This window comes from Pelodiscus sinensis, chromosome 26 (assembly GCF_052426305.1).
Source record: "Pelodiscus sinensis isolate ZL-2025 chromosome 26, ASM5242630v1, whole genome shotgun sequence".
Classification (NCBI taxonomy): domain Eukaryota; kingdom Metazoa; phylum Chordata; order Testudines; family Trionychidae; genus Pelodiscus; species Pelodiscus sinensis.
The window spans coordinates 13263057-13282945 of NC_143077.1; the positions used below are offsets into that span (position 1 = coordinate 13263057).

The 19889-nt window shown below is 60.5% G+C and overlaps 1 protein-coding gene across 7 annotated transcripts in view; it reads right to left on the bottom strand.

Moving 5' to 3' along the window:
- Positions 1-1023: 1023 nt before the first annotated feature.
- The window catches only part of AHDC1 (AT-hook DNA binding motif containing 1), a 117298-nt gene continuing 98432 nt past the window's right edge, over positions 1024-19889 (bottom strand). For 6 of the 7 annotated variants that reach the window (XM_089773480.1, XM_075908816.2, XM_075908815.2 and 3 more), the window contains 4 exons: positions 18125-18162; positions 11709-16778; positions 8678-9373; positions 1024-2462 (listed from right to left, as the gene is read on the bottom strand). In XM_089773480.1, coding sequence (XP_089629606.1) covers positions 11752-16701 — 4950 coding nt within the window. In that variant the 5' untranslated portion in view covers positions 16702-16778; positions 18125-18162 and the 3' untranslated portion in view covers positions 1024-2462; positions 8678-9373; positions 11709-11751. The remainder of the gene's footprint in view (positions 2463-8677; positions 9374-11708; positions 16779-18124; positions 18163-19889) is intronic. The other variant, XM_075908817.2, reaches the window with a different exon arrangement.

Below are 19889 nucleotides of genomic sequence, written 5' to 3' on the forward strand. Positions count from 1 at the left end.
GCAAAGCCAGGCCGGGTTAACAAGCAAGGAATTCAGCCCTTGCTCAAGGCTCAGGCTAAGTCCCACTTCAGCCTCTCCAACCCGCTGCTCCTCGTGGGCTCCACGTTTCCACCAGCGATTCATCTGCCACATAGAGGCAGCTTCTGCCTTGCAGACGGGCGCCCCGGAGCACATGCTATTTGGTTTTGATCAGCTGCAGGCGTTGCTTTCTCCTTCCCCGGTTGGAGGGGAAAGGCCAAACTCCTGCACCCCGACAGGGACGGCTCCAGGCTCACGCGGGCCTTGACCGAGTTAGATTTCAGACTGGCTTTCCCGCAACAGTACAGGCGTAATGCCACCCTGAGCTTGGCTGGTCACAGGGTGGTAAACAGGCCTGGGTCCCACACCAGTGGCTGGGACACGGCTACGCCATCTCCTAGCATAGACCCCTGGCATGCCCCGAAGGCGCGTCCACACTGGCAGCTTCGCGCTAGCCGAGCTCCAGCCGGCATGCGGAGTGGACGTTGTGGCAGCAGGGGAGGCTCAGGCCAGACACCCAACGTGGCGTCGCCTCACTCCCTGGGGTCCACGCTGCTATTTGAAGCGCGCTCACGTGGGCTGCGCTAGCGCCCCTCTGGCTAGCCCCGGCCCCTCCCAGCTGCAGGGCAGACAGACCCGCGGGGGCTGGCCGCGCAAATGCCAGTCCTGACAGTGTTGTGTGCAAAGCCTGGAACCGTGAATCACATTCCCTTGCCTGCTGCCTGTCACTCAGGATCCTGGTTATTTCCAGCAGGCGGCTTTAAACTCCCATTAGCTCCGGATCTAGCCTGGTAAGCAACACCCATCCCCCTCCCCCGCCAACACCCAACCCCCCAGCTAATGCATAATCACAGCATCTCATGCCACACCAGCTAATCCATTGCAGAGCTCCAGCCCCCCCCCCCCACGCACACCAGGAGGAGGGCGGGGAGACAGACTCCATTAAACCCCCCCCAATCATCCTCTCCAACAACCGTTAACAGAAGCAAAAAGAAGCCTCATCACTCAATATATAGGTTTCTTTTAATATAAAAAAGTGCCTATTAAAAATTCCTTCCTAAATACACACAAAGACCAGTCGAGTGGGAAAGCGAAAGGGACTTTTGGGGTGGACGAAGGGTAGGGAGTCAAAGGGCCTTGTCAAAGAAATCATAAAGCAAGAGGAGCTCATGGTCTTTAATGAATGGATGCTCAGAGCAGGCGCTCCGCCTGAAAGTGACCAGAGTTCTGGTTTATTTCATACAAGCACTACGCAGGATAGATCAGTAACGGACAACACAGGAGGGCTTTTTTTTTTGTTTGTTTTTTTTGTTTTTGTTTTTTGCACAATCCACAAAGCTGTACATAGTTTCCAAACCCTGGGAAAGGGAGAGGGGGCGGGATAAACAGGATAAAGAGGGGCAAAAATAAAAAGTCACCCACCCACCGACACGCACACACACACGCACGCACACACACACACCCTGAGCTCATCACAGGCGCAGCTGGGTAAGCATGAAGGAAGGAATACTGGTGTAGCTAACAAGTGGCAAACAAGAACTCAAGACAACTCCTTCACCCTGGCCCCGCACCCCCCTCCCCTGATGTCCCCCCAACAAGCAACCCCCCTCCCCCACAAAGAGGGTGTTTATTTTTAAACCTTTTTCTTCCTTTTTTTAATACAAATTTGGATCTTTGGGTGTGTACTGCCAAAAATTATTATTAATAATAATAAAAATAAAAATAAAGTCGTAGTCATTGTCATAAAAAAGGCAACTGAAACCCACGGAACCCATGCGGAATTTGCACATCACAAAACCACAGCAGATGTACAGAATGCAATATACAAGACACGATTTATAATAAAACATTATATACAATAAATAGGTTATTGTTACTTTTTTTTGTCGATCGATCTGTAAATAAATTTTCTCAGTGCATACTGGTGGGTTTTTGCTTCTTTCTCCTGCATATTTGCCTTGCAACTTTTTTTTAATTATTTATTTTTAATTTTTTTTGTGTGTGTGTGTGGATTTTTTGTCTTTGATTTTTGTTTTGTTTTTTTTTTAAACATTTTTCTTTTCTTCAAAAGTATATACAATTGCTGGTTTTGTGCAGAAAAAAATAGACACCCCTCTGCTTCCAAACAGAGGTGAGACCAGGGGCATCTCTGCTTCCAAAGAGAGTGAGACTGAGGAAGAAAGTCAGGGGGAGGGGGACTGGAGGGGAAGAGAGGCAGCTAACCCCGGGTGGAGACCAGGCGGCTGAAAGGCGGTGTGATGCTTTTCACTCTTGTCGCTGGGATGTCGGTGCACGTGGATGCTTTGGGCGTGGGGGATGCATGCCATCTTCCCACGCCCCTGCCAAAAAAAGAAAAACAAATCCAAATCTGCCCAGAGCAGTTGGTGTAGTGAACTCATGGCTGGGATGAGACAGGGTGGGGTCTTCTCATTTGTTTATATAAGCTGCACAAGACAAACAAAGAGGAAATTAATGTCAGACCCCTGCCTCCACCCATTCACCCCTATAAAACCAACACCCATGACAGGCTGCAATCTCCCAGGAGCCGGGTCTGAGCCGACACCCACTGCAACCAACCAGTGTGGGGGGTGGGGGGGGAAGGGAGGTCTTGCCCCTGGGGCAGGACTTCTGTTGTCTAGCATAATGGGGGTGTATGTCAAATACTGCCGAAGGGATTTAGGAGCCTAAAGACGCAGCAAGGCAGGTCGCGTCCGCCACAACAGGCCGCTGCTCAGACACGGTGGGGGAGAGGCCGCACAAGAACCAGAAGACACTCACAGAAGGGCACCGTGGTGGGAGTCACCAAAGCCCCGCGGTGCCCAACTCTTCCGCATCATTCAGTGTCTAAAGACCTTTGAACCTCACCCCGGGCCCCGGGCTGAGATTCCTGGGCATTGCTCTAGGTACTGTGCACACACCGAGGCCAGGCCCGCGACTTAGGAGTGTCACCCCCCCACCCCCGCCTTTCCTCTGCACGTGACGTAGACTAGAATTCCACTGTCCATGTCGCCCCCGCCTCTGGAGGGCGTCTGTCCAGTGCCTGCAGGAGAGCCCCTGGAGTGAGCACCTGTAGCATTCGTGTAGACAAACCCCTGGGAGGAGAAAGTCCCTGCCGCAAGGTGCTGTCGTGTGGTCTCTTTCCAGGGTGGGGAACTGGTCGCATGCACAAGGTCCCATGGGAATGGAGTTTCACCCTAGCCCAACGCTTCCTCCACAGGTCCCCTCCTGGCGGCACTGATGTGGTGCTAGGTCCTGGGATGGTCCCGGCCTCATCACCACTCCACCTCTGCTCTCTGAGCTTGGGTCTGCTCGTGGTTACTCTGGCGTGACCTAGTGGAGTCACAGTCAAACCCATGTCAGCAAGAGGGGATCAGGCCTAGTAGAGTCTGAGCTGAAGAGACTTTGGTGCTGAGGTCCTGCTAGCCAAGTGGACAGGTTACAGTGGCACCATCTTGTCAAGGTCTTACAGGTAGAACCATTGGACTTTGTGGTTCATGCTGCACGTGCAAAGTCTTCCCTGCTCAGAGGTACAGGGTGAACCTCTCAAGTCCAACATCCTTGGGACCTGACTGGTGCCGAACTGGGGAATTTGCTGGACCAGGGGAGGTCAATATTGTCTAGCGGCATTGCCAACCCTTCTACTGCTTGCTAGGCTCTTAGAAGACATTTAGGGTAAATTCGAGCTAAATAACAGCACGGAACACTGAGAGCCGGGGCTGGTGGCTGTCAACAAACTTTATGGGGCTGCAGGAAACTCGGCCACACCCGTGATAAGTGGCCATCTGGCTCACTGCACTCGTGCCGGACCACAGATGTTGCTGAACCAGAGAGTGCCAGACCAGAGCGGTTCAACCTGCCTGTGCAACTTGGGCAAGTTTGAACACAGTCCCGCTATTTTCTCATTGGCAGCCACACTAGCATAGGGTACAAATTCCCAGGACTCCTACTCCTCCTAGTACAGGCCATAAACTGGTGGGGGTCAGGCAGGGATTTTATCCATGGAATAGGACGGCAAAAGAGCACAAAGGGAACCTCCTGGCTTCTCTGGCCAGTATCTGGCTGCTCCTCGCCATCGTCAGAGCGGTGACTCACCAGCTCAACCATGGGTCTGGGATTGGTTTGACGCCTGTAATGAGATCCAGGTTGGCCCCGTTTCACAGCTCCAACTGGACCAAGCTTGCTGCAAACTGGGGGGGTTGGCGGGGTGCTGAGGTTTGGAGACTTTTGGGCATCTAGATCAGCAAGACCTATTGCAGCCAAAAGGGAGCCTGGCCCAGTGCACAGGACATGGAGAGAAGAGCAGGGGCCCAGCGTAGGAACCAGACCTGTACAAAATCCATTGCATGAATTGATACAGTAAACGCTCCAAGGGCCAGAGTCTGCGCCGGGTCACACTGGTGTAAATCCAGAGTAACTCCACTGACTTCACCGGATTGGCCCTGTGCCGTCAGTGCGCCTTACAGCCATGCTGGGCTGGCTGGCCAAAGCAAAGCAGGATGGCCCAGCTCTGGAAGGCAGGAGAGAGATCCAGGGCATGGAGGAAGGTGCAGGCGAAACCCTTCGGGTCAGCTCTGGAGCCCATTCGGCCACCGAGGACAGGAAAACACAGGGAGCTCAGGCCTGAGCCAAGAGCAGTTGTCATAGATACGGTAGCTGGGAGCTGGGCTTGGCTTAGCGCGGGCAGCTGTTAAAGTCACCCACAGCAGAGCTGCTCTGGAGGGGTCCTAAGGAAATCGCATACAATGAGCACCAGTCTTCAGGGCCTCGCCTGCTCCCCAGCGGCTCCGCCAGGCCCCGAGAGGCGTGTTCTGGGCTTCGGCCGCTCCCACCAAACTCCAGCGGCCGTCCAGCCGAGGTTCCCTGCTGCTCGGGCCAGGCCAGGCCAAAGGGGCCACATGCTGCCCCCCCCGGGCGTCGCCGCTGAAATCAGCAGCGTGACGCCAGATTGACCCTCCTGAGCAACCGCTGCCCATCAGGGCCTGGCTCCCTCACCAAAGCCAAGCCCTCTTGGCTGGTCTTACAGCACCAGCCCTCCCTTCCCCACAGGCCAGATCCTCTGCCCAACCCCTCCCTCCAGGCTGCCTCTTCTGCCCACCCCCAAGGGTCCGTCTCCCCTTCAATGCAGTCTCCCTCCGCTGGCTCAGAAACGGGGACACGCCTGCTCCCAGAGATAATGGCAAGGAGGTTCCCATCTCCCTGGAGCTGGACAGTAATGCCGGCCTGGCCGTCGCCCTCCCTTGGGCCCCACAGCTGAGTGGCACCGGACTGACAGTATGAGGGCTCCGGTGTTTCTACGGAGCCTACAGCCGAGGCAATGTCTCCATCCCATGCTGGAGAGGGCGGGGAGATTTCTCAGAGCCGCTCCGCACCTTGCAGCATCAACCCCTGGGCACGAGAGGCTGGAGGTTCAGGTGAGCTCAGGGCAGTTTCGTACCAGCTGGGGAGGCAGAGGATGAGGCACCGGGCTGGGAGTCAGGAGAAAATGGATTCTGGTCTCTGCTCTTCCTTAGAAACCCTTCTCCTTTACCCCCGCCCCAGTCACCCATGTCTACTCTGGGGCTGGGCCTGGCTCTCGCTGGGGGAACGTACAGCGCCAAGCACAATGGGGCTATGATCTCGGCCGGGCCTCTAGGTGTGATAATTGCTCAGTGCCCAGCAGCTCCCACCCGCGGTGGGGCGGGAACCCCCATTGTTGGGTACGTCTACACTACCCCGCTAGTTCGAACTAGGAGGGTAATGTAGGCATACCGCACTTGCAAATGAAGCCCGGGATTTGAATTTCCCGGGCTTCATTTGCATAAGCGGGGAGCCGCCATTTTTAAAACCCCGCTGGTTCGAACCCCGTGCAGCGCGGCTACACGTGCTGTCATTCCACGAGGTGTACCGGTAGTTCGGAATAGGAATCCTAGTTCGAACTACCTAGTTCGAGCCCCGTGTAGCCGCGCTGCACGGGGTTCGAACCAGCGGGGTTTTAAAAATGGCGGCTCCCCGCTTATGCAAATGAAGCCCGGGAAATTCAAATCCCGGGCTTCATTAGCAAGTGCGGTATGCCTACATTACCCCGCTAGTTCGAACTAGGAGGGTAGTGTAGACAGACCCATTCTCGGCGGCGCAGGCGGGGGAATCGCGGGAGGCGCGGCACACGTCTGGAATGCTGGTGCCTGTGGAGACGCTGGCCCACGGGGAGAAGGCAAAAAGAAATCAACAGGTGTCACTCCCACTTCTGGGGAAAGGCCTCGCCGTACCGATACCTTGTCAAAGGAGAGTCCCTTCCTGAAACTGAACAAGCCAGCGAGAACCCAGCCTGGCATGCAATGAGCCCTGAATCCTTAGGGTGCTGCACCCAGGGGAACACCTCCTGCAAGGCTCAGGGGTCCCACAGGCCAAGACAATGGGCAGGCACAGCCAGTGGCTTTGGAGGCAGGGGGCTGGGATGGAAATGGAGGGGTGGGATGCGGTGGATCCAGGCTCTGTCCATTGCACACCCCTGAATGGGTGCAGCAGGCCCAGCGTGAGGCCCATGACATGGATGAGTGGCTGAAGCAAGGGAAACCGAGGCAGCAGGCTTTGCCAGACGATCCAGACCATGGGTTCTAACCAAGCAGAGGTCCCACCCTTGCTCTACCGCCGGCTGAGAAGGGCTGGTAGCTCCTGGCCAGAGGCCTCCCAGCCGAGGGAAGGTTGAGAAGCCTAAAGGCCAGGAAAAGCAGCCGAGTTCTGCCCATGCACCGAAACGGCAAAGGCGCCCGTTGGGGGCTGGAGGGGCCGTGGAGACGGGTGTGAATCAGGAACGACGCTGAGATCAGGGCAGGGCCACGGGTGGGCGGGCGGAGACGCTGGCCCGGCTAGGAGGGAGGCCCCTGCTCTAGGTGGCTGCCATTCGAACGTGGGCTGGGGGGTGGGGCGTGTTATGGCTCTTCGGTGACCCCTGATGAAGGCACAAATCCCAAAGCCAGCAGCCTCCTGCCACGAGCACAGGCCTTGGAGACAGGCTCTGCCCGCAGCAGCAGCCAGCGACTGGTGCTGCAGACAGGGCCTCCCAGCCCCACAAGGCACCTGGCCAAGTGTGGCATCCCTCCGACAGCCCTGCCGTCTGCACGGGCAGCGGCGCTGCCATTCGCCGCGTCACCCCTTCCACGAGCCGGCCAGACCCCCCCGCTCCGCCCCCAGGACTCATCGCCGGGGGAGCGCTGTTCTCCGCGCCCTGCCATCCCTGGGGCCACCGCCGTGGCCTCACGTCGCCCCAGCACAGTGCAAGATCTGGGGGGATGGCCCCCCACTCCGTGGGGTGAAGAGGGCAGGAAAGGGCTGCGTGCCCCGCCCTACACAGAGCGTGAGGGAGCCGGCTCCCAGAGTCTTCCATCCCTGCCTGGAGACGCACGTGTCCGGGCTCCTCCCAGACCAGCCTCGCCGCGAACAGGGCCTGGGAACATTTCACACGTCCGGCTGGGGGCGAGCTGCTCACCGCGCACCAGCGACCTCCCAGAGCAGGGGGGCTAAGGGCAGAGCAGGGCCCACTCAGGCCAAGCTGACATCCGGGCCTAGCTCGCCCGCCTCATCGGCCCCACGCTGGCTGAGGGGGCTGCTGAGAGAGGGAAGGCGAGCGGAATGGGGGAGAGGAGAAAGAGTGGAACGCAGCGCCGCTCAGATCCTCCCTCACACAGCCAAGGCCAGTTCCCGCCCAGCGAGGGGGGAGTCTGGCGCCACGGTTCCACGCGTGCAAGCGAGGGGAGAGTCTGGCGCCACGGTTCCACGCGTGCAAGCGAGGGGAGAGTCTGGCGCCACGGTTCCACGCGTGCAAGCGAGGGGAGAGTCTGGCGCCACGGTTCCACGCGTGCAAGCGAGGGGGGAGTCTGGCGCCACGGTTCCACGCGTGCAAGCGAGGGGAGAGTCTGGCGCCACGGTTCCACGCGTGCGAGCGAGGGGAGAGTCTGGCGCCACGGTTCCACGCGTGCAAGCGAGGGGAGAGTCTGGCGCCACGGTTCCACGCGTGCAAGCGAGGGGGGAGTCTGGCGCCACGGTTCCACGCGTGCAAGCGAGGGGAGAGTCTGGCGCCACGGTTCCACGCGTGCAAGCGAGGGGAGAGTCTGGCGCCACGGTTCCACGCGTGCAAGCGAGGGGAGAGTCTGGCGCCACGGTTCCACGCGTGCGAGCGAGGGGAGAGTCTGGCGCCACGGTTCCACGCATGAGACACACACGGAGACCAGGAACCGTGTGGGCAGCAGCATCCTCACTGCACTGCAGCTTCCCCACCCTCACTGCTCACAAGCTACACGGCGGCTTGCACCCCTCCCCTCTCCCCACTGATCTCAGCGATTTCCAAAGGGACCCCTCCCCCCGCAGCCTGCCACAGCCCTTCCTCCAGGCACAGCTTTCTTTTTCCCGTACGAAACACAGAGCGACTCGACCAATGGTCTTCCCCTGATCTGCTCTGGCTACCACACAGAGGCGCTCCCCATCCCCGAAGAGGCTACCCCGTCAGCATAACCTTCTCAGCCCTACGCTGGGATAACAGCACAGAGCTGGCTGGCCCCGGCTGTTGTTGAAGAGGCCATGGGGCAGGGTGCCCATCTCTAACCCCTCCCCGCAGCACGCAGAAGCGGGCTGGGGGTCAGAAAAGACAAAGCAGCGGGAGGTGAGATCCTGCTCCGTTACTTACCGAGCAATAGGTGCGTCTCCAAGATCCACTGGCGGAGGAGATTTTAATATCTAGATATATATTTGGCTCTCCAAAAAAAAAAAAAAAAAAAAAAAAAAAAAAATCAAGCAACAAAAGTACCCCCAAAAACAAACACACCGGGGAACAAAAAACAAAAGAAACCCTCCAAAACAGCAAGCGTGGCGGAAGAGGGGATGTAGCCAAGTCCTCAGTCGGCATCCGTGAGTTTTTCGTTCCAGTTCACAGGTCTGATTTATTTTTGTAGAAAAACCAACCAAACCAACCAACACACAAGCCCAGCTCCCCCAGCCCTTCCCGGTGCTGTCCCAAGTTGTGTTCCGCTGCCTTCCCTCTGTCAGCTCACACGCATGCAGGCGGGGGTGGGAAGAAGACGGCTGCGGTCCGATTGTCTTTCTGCTAGAGGCTGCGGGGCAGGAGGCATTGGGTGGGGAGGGAGAGGGGACGCGACAACACGGCTCAGTCCAAAAATCACAGCCACGTTGTTCGGAGATGGAGCGCGTTCTTATTTTTTTAAAAAAACAGGGGTTCTCTCTTCCTCTTCTCCGCTTTCTTTTTTTTTCTTTTTTCTCTTTTTTTTTTTTTTTAGAAAAGCAAACAAACAAACAAACAGTTCTCGATCTCAGTTAAATACAGAACTTGAAAAGTGTTCCAGAAAAAGTGCTGGCTAAATTAGCTCTGAAAAAGAAAGAAACAGAAGAGTGGGCTGAGAAGAGAACAAGACAAACACGGCCTATCACCTGGGGGATTCCCGCTGATGCACATTACGGTCCCACCTAGACGTCACAGGAGAAATCAGACCCCAATGCGAGGTGCTGTATATGGGGAGACACAGCCCCTCCCCCAAAGAGGCAGTTTTAATAGCAATCCAGACAAAGGGCCTGATTCCTGTTTACACTCAGGTCCCTTCACAAGGCCCTGGGAGCGCAAAGGGGCCTTAAAGTCCATGAGAATGTAAACGGCTCTAGAAGCAGGCTCCCAGGCTGGAGGAAGGCAATGCTATTCGCCCCGCTTTGCAGGCGCCCATGGAGACAGGCAGTGAAACAAGTGGCCTGGTTTGCAAATGAGCTCAGAACTCTGGCTCGACGCGGCACGGCGAGCCTGGTGCATTCGGAGATTATTCGTGTGCTTGAATGGGAGCTGGGCTCCTTTCCAACTGCGGCCTAAGGGATGTGCCAAAGGTCGCCCAGGTTGTCTGTGGCAGAGCCTGGCATGGACCCAGCTCTCCTAGGTCCCACAGAAACAGCCCTTCCCCCACCCTCTGGCTTTCCCCTGGCTCTAGTGGTCACTCCCGATTTACCCCTGCCTTGTGTGGAGAGAGAGGAGGTTGATGTTTGCACAGAGTCTCCCTGTTCCAAATGATCCCCCTGACAGGGGAGATCCAGCCCACATGTCTTCCATACCCGGGGCCAAGTCTTGCTAGTTACAGCCATGAAGAGCCGTTGATGCCAATGGGCCTTTTGCAACAACCTGGGCTATGGCCCAGCCCATCTAGTCAGCGTAATCCGGTTCCAGGCTATTTGCCATGCTGGGTTACGCCTACAGGTCAGTGACCTCCAGTGTCCTGCCTCTGGCCAATCTAAGGACAAACGATCCCCATCAGCCCTCGTGCAACGCTCCACGTGGGAGGCAGTCCCGCTGTGGGTGCCTGGGAGCGAGCGGTTGGATGATCTCAGCCTGCACAGCTGGGCCTTGTGCACAGGGCACAGGGCACGTCTGGGTGCAAACGGACGTGCTGGGAAAGGGACCAAACAGCCCTGTGGGGAGGGGAGAGGGGGGGATTAGGGAGCTCGCCAAGCCCTCCGCGGCTTAGTGCCACAGAAAGTCGGGGACTAAGGGACTAGGGATGTGAATGACTAGTCGACTATCCAATAGCAAATGCCTATCCAATAGTCAACACACTAGTCGACTAGTTGCTTCCCCCCTTGCTGCCTCTATCAGAAAGAGGCAGCAAGTGGGGGAAGAGAAGAAGGTGTTTCAAAGCGGCAGTGCTGCGTGGAGCCCATGGTCAGTTGACCCCCTGCAGCACTGCCACTTTGAAATGCCGTAGGGAGCACCGGCCCCGTGCTCCCCGCAGCACTTTCACCTTTGACGTGCAGCAAAGACCTGGGGCTGTTGCTACACTTCAAAGGCAGAGGCGCCCTCATTGACGAATGGAATAGTGACTGCAAAATGCATCGACTATTCGATTAGCCAATGAATCGCCATTTAACGTGCCAAGGTGGGACCCTTTGTCGCAGCCCACACAGAACCCTCAGAGCCCACGACGGAGCCCGGAGACACTGGGCGCGTCACGCGCACTGCAGTTAAACCCACGGGCCTCCTCGCGACCCAAGCGATAGCGTGTGGCTGAACTACAATCTAGCAGCCACAGGCTGGAATCAGCCAGCCAGGGTAGCGGGCCCCTAACAGCACCCTGGGTCCAAGTCTGGGGACCAGAATTTCCCACTGCAGATGTCCCCACCACAGCTGGGTGTGTGTCCTGGTACATGTGCTTAGCCACTGGCTGGCAAACCCAGGGAGGCAGGATGCCCACATCCCAGTTACACAAAAGTGGGACCAGTCCACGAAGCAGCAGTTATGGCCTGACATCTCTGACACCCACCATGCTGGAGAGACAGTCCTCTCCCTGCACCCTGGCCCTCCAGGGACGCGTCTCCTCTACGTGCTGCAGCGAGACGCACAGAGCGTCAGGGTGTCACCGCCTCGGCTGTGCACGCACGCGGGACGTGTATGTGCAGAAAGGTGAACACGTGAGACGCACCAGTTCCCTCTGGGCATTCGTGCAGGGCCCCCGAGCCTTCCTGGGGAGATCCGCTCTCCAGCCCAGGCTAGCACCCCCCTTCCCCCTCCATTCATGGCTCCATTCATCGTCCGGGCGGCTTCCGCCTCCATTCCTTTCCCCCTCCAACTTTAACTTCACCCTCCCAACGTGGCGCCCTGGCCTGCATCCCTGGGCATTAGGGGCCGAGCTCGGAGCCTCCCCGCCCCCCCAACCCGCCCCAGAACCTACCCTGTAACAAAACCTCGTTGTCCGGTTGGCACTTTAGATGACACTACAATGAGGTGACTGTAAAAGTGTCCTCGGGGTGTTGCTCTACCATTGGACCCAAAAACCCGCTCTTCTGGGCCGCGGCCATGATGGGATGCCCTTGGGGCGGGAAACTCGGGTACCTGTAGTTGTCCTGCAGCGGCAGCATAGAGTCTCTGGGTACTGGGGAGATATTCAAGTCATTCATCAAGGGGCAAGCGTACGCCCCCCGGTGGTGGACCCTGGCCATCTCGAGGGGCTCCTTCTCGCCCTTGGAGGTGTTGGTGTTGCTGGGGTTGCCCAGGTGGGGGTTGAGGCAGGAGGCATCAGCTCTCCCCATGAAGTCCAGCAGCAGGCCGGCCCCGGGCTTGTTGTCATAGGGGGGACTCCTGGTGCTGGAGGTGGGCGAGTACCAGTAGCTGGGGGTTTTGCAGCTGGGGGAGTCGTAGTGGGGCTGAGGCATGGCGAGGTCTCGGCAGGCCATGTGCGCGGGGTGGGGCAGGCCGCTGCCTGGCATGCTGTGCTTCAGCGACTCGCAGGCCGGCAGCTTGCGGAGGTCGCTCGGCCGCAGGTCCTCCTTGAAGGCCAGGGTCGGGGAGCAGTTGGGCGAGAAGGCTTTCTGCAGGCTGGCTTCGAACACAGGCTGCTGGGCGGAGGCGGCCAGCTGGTGCGGCAGGGCGGGGAAGGGTTTGCTCTCCAAGTCCGTCTGGCCCAGGCCGGGGGAGTCGCTCTGAAAGCCTTGGACGAAGGTCCCGTCGGAAGGGGTGGAGGGGTTCATGGAGTAGGGCCCCGCGTAGTCGCCCGGCTCTCGCTCGCCGAGCCCGAAGCCCCGGGACTGGGAGGGGAGCGGGGACATGCTGCTGTCGCCGCTGTAATAATCCAGCCCCAAGTCCGTGCTCTCTTGAAATAGTGCGTTGACCTGCTGGGCTTTGGTGGGGAACTTGGCCTTGCCCGGGCCCCGCTCCTTCTTGGAGGCACAGGCCCCGCGGGAACCTCGCGGCTGCCTGGGCCCCGTGCTCCTCTTGGAGGGATACACCGAGGAGGAGGAGGAGGAGGAGGAGAAGTTCAGGTGGGAGGCGTCGAACATGTCCACCTTCTTCCGCCGTCCCCGCCCGGGCTTGGAGCTGCTCTGGAACAAGACGCTCTGGTTCCAGTTGTAACCTGGGGCCGAGGAGGCCTCGTTCCAGTCCATCATGAGCTTCTCCAGGCTGGACAGGCTGGACTGGCCTTCGCTGGAGGACGCCTCGCTGTTGGCCCGCCTGTAGCCGGCCGGCTGGTTGAACTGGGTGCTGTCGGAGGAGGACTCGGAGAAGGTCTCCGAGACCGTCTGCTGCTTGGCCTTCTGGGGGGTGTAGTTGGAGATGTCCAGGATGACGTTGGGCTCGTTGATGTGGCACTCGAAGCCTGGGTTATAGAGCTGGCTGAAGGCCTCGGAGCTCCAGTCCAGCCCGCTGTATCCTTGTCGGAAAGTCCACTGGGCAGCGGTGGGGAACTGCCGGCAATTCTCGGATGAGGGCTGGAAAGAAGCCGAACCTTTGGGGACCATGTAGCCGCCGGGGGACACGGTGCTGGCCCGGCTGTCGCATCTTAGGGGGGTGTGTGAGGAGCCGGAGAACTGGCTCGGCTCGGAGCTGGTGAAGAAAGAGGCCTTGCTGAGTGGCAGGCTGGGTCCCACTGTCTGCTGGGCATAGCCGGCGCTGTGGGCGCTGCTGGGGGACGAAGGGAGGCTGTTCCCGCTGCCGTAGGCGAAGCTGCAGTCCTTGTTGTTGGGACAGTCTTGGGCAGTGGGGTACTGCTTCCCTGGCTGGAACACGCTGGAGGGCGTCACGCTCTGCCCAGAGCTGTAGCTGCCGTACTGGGCATAGCTGGCGGTGGCGGTGGGGTGAGCTGTGGGCGATCTGGAGACGGCCGAGGGCGGCACCAGCTTCTGGAAAGCATCAGCCCCGCGGCACTCGGAGGCGGCTTGGGAGACCCCGTAGCCGGCTGCCCGGCTGTGGGAGAAGGACTGCCGGCTCGGCATGACCGTGTGGAATTGTGCCTCAGTGGTGGCAGCCGGCGTGACTTTGGTGCTCCTGCCTTGGTAGGAGGCCAGGCCTCGCTGGCTGGGCAGGGCGCTGGGCGGGGCCGTGTAGGTGGCTGAGGACTTCCGTGACTCGGACCGTGAGGCTGACAGGGCGAAGTCCAGCAGGTCCGAGGAGTCGTCCGAATCCAGCAAGGAGCGGAAGTAGCCAGTGAAGAGGTTGTGCCTCTCCTGGTTGACCTCAGTCTGGGAGGATGGGTTGTTCCCAGTAAAGAAGCTGGCCCGGCTGGAAGAGCTGGACTCCAGCGCGGAGGAGAGGAACGCCCTGGACTCTGCCCCTTGGTAGCTGCAGTTCCTGCTAGCCTGGCTGGAGATGTGGCCGTGGTGAGGCGCCCACGGACTCCCCTTGTCCCCAGCCCACTCTGAGGCGCCGTCGCTGAAGTTCTGGCCGGGGTTCTGCTCGGGGAAGAGCACCCCGTTCTTGCGAGTGCGCCTCTTTCGCTTGGGCTTGCCTCCGGGGTCCGGCTCCGGCCGGCCCCTCTTGCGCGGGTGGACGGGATCGGCGTGCATGGCTGCCGGGCCCTTCTTCTTCTTCCCAATGCCCTCGAAGAAGTCGCTGAAGGAACAGCGGGACGAGCGGGCGCCATGGCCTCCTCCCCGGCCACCAAAGCCCCCCGCCTTGCCCCCGCGCCGGCGGAAGCCCTGCACCCGGTGCAGGAAGTGGGAGATGCTTTGGGTGTCGGGGGCCTGGTGGATGGACTCGGGCTCGCTGGGGGTCCAGCAGCGTGGAGGGGAGCAGCGCCCCGAGCACTGGCTCTGCCGGTTCAGGAAGGCCAGTTTGGCCAGCACGTCCGAGTAGTCAGCCTTGCTGTCGTTGGTGTCTGCGATGTAGGAGGGCTGGGGCGAGGCCAGCTTCTGCTTCCTCCTCCGCCTCTTCTTCACCTCGGGGGTGGGCTCCTTGGGCTTGCCTGGCCCCAGCAGCAAGTTTTTGGGGGGCCTCCCCCGTTTGCGCTTCAGAATGATGGGCATCTCCCCCGGGGGGAAAACCACCACCACATTGCGGCCGTTGTTCTTCATCTTCAGCAGCGGGGTGGGCTCCAGGGACGTGCGGGCCGTCGGCTCCTTGCCCTCCAAACTCAGGTTGCTGGTGAGGGAGGAGACCTTGTAGGTGGTCTTGTTCCTCCTCCCCAAGGAGACAGGGATCTTAGCCATCTTCACCACCATCCTGCGCACTCCACGGCATTTGCCCTTCTTGGACTGCAGGGCGGCCTTCTGGCCCTCCTCGGCCTCCGGGGCGGGAGCTGCCAGCAGGCCCGGGATGCTGGGCTCGGCCGGCCCTGTCGGTACCTCGGCCGGCATGGCCAGGGGAAAGACTCGGCTCTCGGTGGAGACATCCACCCTCCGGCCCCGCCCCGCCCGCCGCCGCCGCCCGAGAATCTTTGGTTTGTCTGTTCTGCGCAGCGCGTACTTCCGGTGGTCGGCCCCGCCCCTTCCGCCGCCCCGCCCGCCGCCCCGCCTCATCACCTCCCCCAGCTGGCAGCTGCTGAGGCGGGGCTGGAGCGGGTGGGCTCCCAGGGGCTCGGCTGCCATGAGCTGGGACTGGGGCTCTAACAACTTGGGCAGGGGCCCCAGGGACTGAGGGTCTAGCAACTGGGCCTCGGGATCGAGCAGCTGGGCTTGGGAGTCTAAGAGCTGGGGGTCCAGTGATTCGGGGAGAGTATCCAGGCCCTGGAGACCCAGAGGCTCGGAGAGTGGCTCCAGAGACTGCAGCTCCAGAGACTCGGACAAAGGCTCTAGGGCCTGCAGCTCCAGCGACTCGGACAAGGGCTCTAGCGACTGGAGTCCCAGCGACTCGGGCAGCGGCTCTAGCGTCTGCAGCTCCAGGGGCTCCGTCAGAGGCTCCAAAGTCTGGGAATCGAGCAGCCGAGGCTGGGACTCAAGAGTCTGAGGATCTAGTAACTGGGACTGGGAATCCAGCTCCTGGGCTGATAGCAACTGGGGCTGGGACTCCAGCAAGGGGGCCCCCGGGCAGGCCAAGGAGGCCAGTTCGCTCAGTATGTCTGCGTCGGCCAGCTCCGAGTAATCCGTGGCATCTGGCTCGGAGCAGCTGGCTTCTTCTGGGTTGCCGGGTGGCTTTGAAGCCGGGGCAATGCCGCTCTGGCATCCCAGCTGCTGGGGGCTTTCCCTGTCCCCCTCCATCTCCTCCTCACAGGGGCCAGGGCGAGTCTGCCTGGGCGGCTCGGGTTTGGCATGGTACAGAGCCACCCTCTCCTCCGGGCTGCGAATGCTGTTGGCCAGGGTGGCTGAGGAGAAGAAGCTGTACTGGAGATCTCGGTCCCCGGCGCTGGCCAGCGGCCGGCTCTCCTCGCCAGAGGCCGGGGGATGGCTGAGCCGCAGGCTGCCACAGTCCAGGTGGAGGCCGCTATTCCGTAAGTCCTCGGAGAGCCGGTTGAGGTCCTTCATGATGTCAATTAGCTGCACCACCGGGTGGAGGTTGATCCTCCCGTTGCCACACTTGCTCTTCAGCAGCGAGACGATGTTGGCGACGTTGCAGCGGCCGGAGGCCAGCGTGGCATTGGAGAAGGTCTTGGGGGCGCGGTCGTGGGTGGCTGTCTCATCCAGGCCCCCCCCCAGGACGTGGGGGTCGCTGGCGCAGCCCAGAGGGTTGGCCGATGAGAAGTCCTCGCCCTTGGTGGTGCCCAGGGTGTGGTGGCTCTGGCACCGGTCAGCCGGGTCCCCATGGAGCAGCGAGCCAGACTGGTGCTCTCGGCCCAATGCTGGGCACGAACCCTCAGGGAAGCTCAGCACGCTGCAGGATAAGGCCTTCTCTGCCGGGCACGCTGCTGGCCTCTGCCCAGGATGCCCTGTCTGGTAGAACTTAGCCTCGCGGACGTAGTCAGGGGAGCTGCGGATGGCACCAGACGTCACCACTGGGCCAGGGGGCTTCACGCGCATCCTGAACTCCTCCTCCCCAGGGTGCCTCTTGGTGGAGCAGTTGCTGACATGGGTGTCGGGGAAGCCGATGCATGGACCTGAAACAGAAGCAAAGTCAGGCTCGTGACGCAGGGCAGGCCTGGGCCAGCTAGTTGGGCACCCAGTCGGCTGCCAAGGGAGGGGGGAATGCTCTAGAGCAGGGGTGGGGAACCTCTTTTGGGCGGGGGCCGCTGACCCACAGAAAAATCAGCCGGGGGCCGCACACAAGCGAGAAGCAAGTTGGGCAGTGAAGCGAGAGACACTCGCCACGTTCCCCTCGCACTCCAGAGCCTCGGGGGGCCCAGGCTAGTAGAGTTTGGGTGCTCCAGCCCCATGGAGCACGGCAGGGAGGCTGGAACAGCAGCACAGGCTCCCCAGTGCAGAGGGGCTGGACCCAGGCAAGCCGGGGGCTGCATGTGGCCCCTAGGCCGTAGGTTCCCCAGCCCTGCTCTATAAAGTGGCCCAGTGAGGCTGTCTGGCGATGGCTGGAAGAGACAGGACCCAGTTCACCTAGACCCTCTGCTGGCACTTGTCCAGCCTGTTCCCAGAGCCCTTCCCCAGTGCGGATTCCACAAGCTGCCTAGGGAACCTGTTCCAGAGCCCCCCTTGCTCCCCTCCTGGCTGAGAGCTGGAAAGCTTCTCCCACAAGCTGCGCTAGATCCCTCAGACAGCAAACAAAACCCATTCTTCTGGCCTGCGCCCTGGCGGATGTGGAGATCGATCCATCCAGCCGCCTCTTTACAGGCACCGCTGACGTGTCTGCAGAGACGCCTGCTTCCCGCCCAGCTCTGCCTCCCTACGCCAAACTAGCCCAGCTCTTCCTCCTAGTCGTGTTTTCTACCCCCTGGGTTTCGGGCTCCCAGGCCCCACGGTCCCATTGATCGTCAGCATCACCCCAGGTATGGGTGAGACAGGGCCTCCCTCTGCCCCCGGGTGTTTCCCCTAGGATGGGATCACCGGGCAATGCTGCTATGCTGGTCTGGCAGGGAGCCCTGGCTTTGGCCCTGGGCCCCAAAGGTTGGGCGCTGGCCCTCCCCCGCACATGCAGAGGGCAAATCTTCCACTGCCAATGGCAAACGCAATGCTGCCCCCACCATCCCTCCACACAGGAGCCGCAGCCGATGCCCGCTAGCGAAATCCCTTCCCCACCCCCCTACCCAATTCCACAGCACTGTCCAAGGAATCCCTGGGCCCCCGACCCTCAGAGCTCCCTGCCCCAGCCCTGGTACAGGCTCTGCCCAGAAAGCCCCCATGGGCCTGTCGTACCCGCCGCTCCCTGGGGAAAGCCGTGCCCAGGGGGGTAGGGGAACAGGGGCCAAGGCCTCAGATTCTCCCCCTCCCCCCAGCTCCCCATGCAGGGCCTGAGCCGGGCGAAAGGCTCCGGGCCCACGGGAATGACACTTACCCTCAGCCTTGCTGCTCCGGCTGTTACACTTGAGCTCTCTGCAAAGGGAAGAGAAGAGGCGTTTAGCCTGGAGAGCGGGGCCTTCCCTACCCAGCCTGGCACTTAGATCATGCTCAGGGAGCCCAGCCCCCGGTCGGCACCTGCCCCAGTGTTCCCTGTCCACCCGCGATGGGCAGCCTAGGCCGGGGAGCGGGCCCGGTGAGGGGCCCTCCTCCGTCTCCGTGGGCTGCAGGATTGTCGTAGCCAAGCTGGTCTCCCCGGATGGGGTAGTTCTAGCCACCCTAGAATACACTGAACGCAGCAGCGCCGGGATCGGCGGCAGGAGCGCCCGGCGCTCGTGCTCAGAGCGGGGTGCCATCAGCACGCACCTCGCTTCCCGTGGCCCGGCTTTACGTGCGCGTCACGTTAGTCGTCCCGGACGACACGGACGGAAACCAGCGGAATCCGGCAACCAAAACGTCTGGTGGGCCACACATAAAATCCGGATGGGCCACAGGCTGCCCACCACGGCTGTCAGCTGGGGTATGTCTATACTGCCACCCTAGTTCGAACTAGGGTGGCAGTGTAGACATACCTCTGGGCACTTGTGCGGCCGCTGAGGAGAGATGCCAGTGCTGCCCAGCGGATTAGCAGCGCCCTCACAGCAGGGTTTGTGTTTCTATTGATGGTGCACATCCGCCCCTGCCTCAGGGCACATAAGCCATTTATTCCGCACCAAGGGTATGTCTACACTACCCTCCTAGTTCGAACTAGCGGGGTAATGTAGGCATACCGCACTTGCAAATGAAGCCCGGGATTTGAATTTCCCGGGCTTCATTTGCATAAGTGGGGAGCCGCCATTTTTAAAACCCTCACGAGGAGTAACGGTAGTTCGAACTAGGAAGCCTAGTTCGAACTACCTAGTTCGTGCTGCGTGTAGCCGCGTGGCACGGGGTTCGAACGAGCAGGGATTTAAAAATGGCGGCGCCCAGTTTATGCAAATGAAGCCCGGGAAATTCAAATCCCGGGCTTCATTTGCAAGTGCGGTATGCCTACATTACCCCGCTAGTTCGAACTAGCAGGGTAGTGTAGACATACCCTCTGAGCTCCCCCAAGGCTGGCATGGTCTGTAGATTTCTAATGTGCCCGTCACTGTGGTATCGGGGCACAGCAAGATTCCATGGTGGGCACTGCACACAGGGAAACCCGCGGGAGCGGCATGTGCTTCCGGCAGGGCTGGATTTGGCCCAAAGCTTGAGACAAGGGCTGAAGGTGTGTGGCTAAGCCTGTCATTCGACGCCAGCAGTTCGGTCTCAGGCTGACCCCTGGCTGGCCCCCACGGGGGCCGCGCCCTTCTGCTGCAACCCAGCAGGGCAAAGCGGACGCAGAAGCAGGGGGCTGGGGCTCCGTGCGCTCTCTTAAAACACCAATAATGAAACAGACCTGTGTTTGGATCTGCCCCGGGCCTCGCACACCTGAGCTAGGGGCTGATGGGTCTGCCCAGGGCCTCGCACACCTGAGCTAGGGGCCGAGGGGTCTGCCCAGGGCCTCGCACACCTGATCTAGGGGCTGACGGGTCTGGCCAGGGCCTCGCACACCTGAGCTAGGGGCTGACGGGTCTGCCCCGGGCCTCGCACACCTGAGCTAGGGGCCGAGGGGTCTGCCCCGGACCTCGCACACCTGAGCTAGGGGCCGAGGGGTCTGCCCAGGGCCTCGCACACGTGAGCTAGGGGCTGAGGGGTCTGCCCAGGGCCTCGCACACATGAGCTAGGGGCCGAGGGGTCTG